Source organism: Nanorana parkeri, unplaced genomic scaffold (genome assembly GCF_000935625.1).
Source record: "Nanorana parkeri isolate BGI_ZX_2015 unplaced genomic scaffold, ASM93562v1 scaffold254, whole genome shotgun sequence".
NCBI lineage: Eukaryota > Metazoa > Chordata > Amphibia > Anura > Dicroglossidae > Nanorana > Nanorana parkeri.
Window position 1 is genome coordinate 572090 of NW_017306522.1, and position 2912 is coordinate 575001.

Genomic DNA, 2912 nt, shown 5'->3' on the forward strand with positions numbered 1-2912 from the left:
GCAGTAGATGCCTTTCAAAACAACTTTTAGGGCAACATGCGGCATATATAAATCCTGAGGGATGTGGATTTCAAACCATCTGGATTCACCACAAATCCAAACCTAAAATCATATCCTTAAAGTAGGTAAAGGCAATTTTCTCTTTAGTTTTGGACAGAAGGTTGAAGGGTCAGACTCACTGCCAAGTTTTAATTGCAGATGGTGTCCCCACTGGGGAGATTACACCCATCCAGGTGATCGCTGTACAATTACAATCCTAGATTTTAGAGTTGTCAGGAGTTCCCCTCCAAATTCCAAAGTGAATGGAAGTCTTTCCAGCAAGACACATGCACACCATGTGCATTGTCTCACTTCCATGAAGTGTGTTGGGTGCCATTCACATGGTGGTACGCAAATTGCAGTAAATTTACATATTACCGCAACGTACCAACCTGAATAGGACTTATACCAAGAGCAGCGATAGAAATACAAGTGAAAACTCGCCATAGGCGATGGTGTAAAGACTGTATCAAGACTGGTCAGTAAAGTCCAAGTTGACCTACAAACATTTTAGGGGTGCTACTTATAAAACCGTAGTATGACCCGTTGCAGTCATACTGTTAGAGACTGAAGCAAAACCAAGCCTTGTTCCCTTCATTGAGCGGTCTTTTAGAACCCAGTCACATTATAGCGAGTCATGCAGAGATCATCATAACAGCACAGCAGGTTGCACTCTGAATCCTGCATTTTATGAACAATGTAATACAGGCCCAAAGTTTCAGATGTCCTGCAGACCAGAATTCCAATGGGCAGTGCAAGCTCTCCTATTGTAGTTTGTGAATGACCAGCCAAACCAATGCTACTCAACCAAGGGGTTGCCAGTGTAAGAAGTTGCGATTTCAGGGGTGGACACACACACTTTGCTGGATTCAATAAGGTACTGTCGATTTTATAGGTTTTGAACAGTTATATGAAAGATTCATACCTACACTAAGCCTCATCTCAAACAACAATGGACCTTCACTGGATACTGGTGGTGGAGGTGGAAATGTTACCACATCGACTTTCAGTGGCAGAAAGCCAGTGACTGCAAAACTGCAACGAATCAGCAACCTGTAGGGGAGGCAAATGCACCAACACTAAAACACGCCACGTGTACACATTTTTGGAAGATAAGGCAACACTCCTGAGAGCTAATCAGTAATAAAATCTACACCACCACACAGTTTGCCTCTGAAAAGGCAAAAAGGTCAGCCAGCCTGGAAGACATATGTGAAGTGACAAGTATTCATTAATAAAAAGTACACACAAATGCTGAACAGCATTTCCCTTAATATCTTCTCTGTAGTCAACTTCACTCTTGAGTTTAGGGTCACTTTAAATGAGTAATTGTGACCAAATGCTGAACTCTTGAAGTTTGAACTCCCCAACTGCATACTCATGGTCTGTTAAGGTGCCCACACACACCTTACAATTTATCTGCAGATTTTCTGTGGTCAGATGGAAAAGGTGCAACAGATTGGCCCAGGTGGAGATTACTCCATCCACACAGTTAAGTGTAGATGGAGGAATCTGATGCACCTTTTCTATCTGACCACAGAAAATCTGCAGATAAATTGTAAGGTGTGTGGGCAGCTTTAGACAAACGGTTTTTGGATTGGCATGAAGGCCATTAGCAATCTTAGAAGGATAGATTAGCAACGAAAGCCTACACCTGTGCAGTATTCTTTTATGTCAAGCCAAAGCTTTTTTTTTTTAGAAGGTAGGGAAGGGTTAAACCCTTGTCAAATGAAACTTGTCAGCAGAACAGACATTTAGGAGAAGGATACCTGAATGTGGTGTCTCTGGAGATGAATATCCTGTTCCAGGTTTGTATCGTTTTTGTGGCCTGCAGCACATTCTCGTACACTGCCTGATCCCCAATCACCTAGGGTACATTTTACAAATATAACAGCATTCACAGAGCATGAAGCAGATACATGAAACTAATAATCTCAAGGTCTGACTCTGTACATTCCATTTTATTTGATGCACAACCTGTTGACATAAGCCATAGCCACACAGGGAGCACAAAGCTGAATGAGTTGGCCAACTCAAACGTCTATTGTGACAAGGAGATTAAAAGCCTGACCATTTAGTACTCGAAGAAACAGAGCCCGCATATACAAAGAACAAAACTTCTTCTTCTAGGTTTTTAGAACTACATAGCCTACAGATTTTTTTTTTTTGGAGAACCAAAATAGATTTGTGTAATAATGGATTTCAAATCCCATTCAGCCGTTTGACCAAGTTTTGAGGTATATATTTTCAAACTTTGCTTAAAACACAACTCCAGGCAAAGTTAGTTGCTTTGCAATTCAAAACAAGAATACATACAATCACAATTTTTTTTAGACAAGTTTTAGTCAAATAATGCAAGATGCCAGGGAAATACTGCGCAAGGTTATATGTAAAAAAAAAAAAAAAAAATAGAGCAATGGTCGTTGGTACTCCAATCAATGTTCTGTGATACAGCGCTAATCATATTTTAGTAAAGTTTATTAAACAAGATTTTAGTAATGTTACCTTGAATGTTGTCCCACAGGAAGAAAGAGGGAATTCATACAGCAGAAACATATTGTTACTTGCCACCGGGTCACATTCTGTGCTGTTGCCAAGTAGTCGAATAGAATTTAGATCCAGTCTTGGTGCAGTCTGTGTACTGGGAACAGCAATCGAAAAAAAGCCTTCTGGCGTGCAGCGAGCAGTAACTGGGGGAAGAGAGTACAATACAAGCAAAGGGGGTATAACAAGATAAAACATTTGCGTCAGGTATGCTGTAAGGGTAAAGGTTTGCGATGTGTTAAGACTAGTATTTGTTTAGATGCCACTTTAAGTCCTACATCTTTTACCCCTTCACAGTCTTATACCCTTATACTAGGAAACCAATTTTT

At 40.4% G+C, this 2912-nt stretch overlaps 1 protein-coding gene across 1 annotated transcript in view; it reads right to left on the reverse strand.

Annotated features, from left to right (window-relative positions):
- The window catches only part of LOC108787295 (zona pellucida sperm-binding protein 4-like), a 13689-nt gene that overhangs the window by 8377 nt on the left and 2400 nt on the right, over positions 1–2912 (reverse strand). The window contains exons 3-5 of the mRNA XM_018556806.1: positions 2545–2729; positions 1809–1906; positions 965–1092 (exon numbers count right to left, since the gene is read on the reverse strand). Of these exons, the coding sequence (XP_018412308.1) occupies positions 965–1092; positions 1809–1906; positions 2545–2729 (411 nt within the window). The remainder of the gene's footprint in view (positions 1–964; positions 1093–1808; positions 1907–2544; positions 2730–2912) is intronic.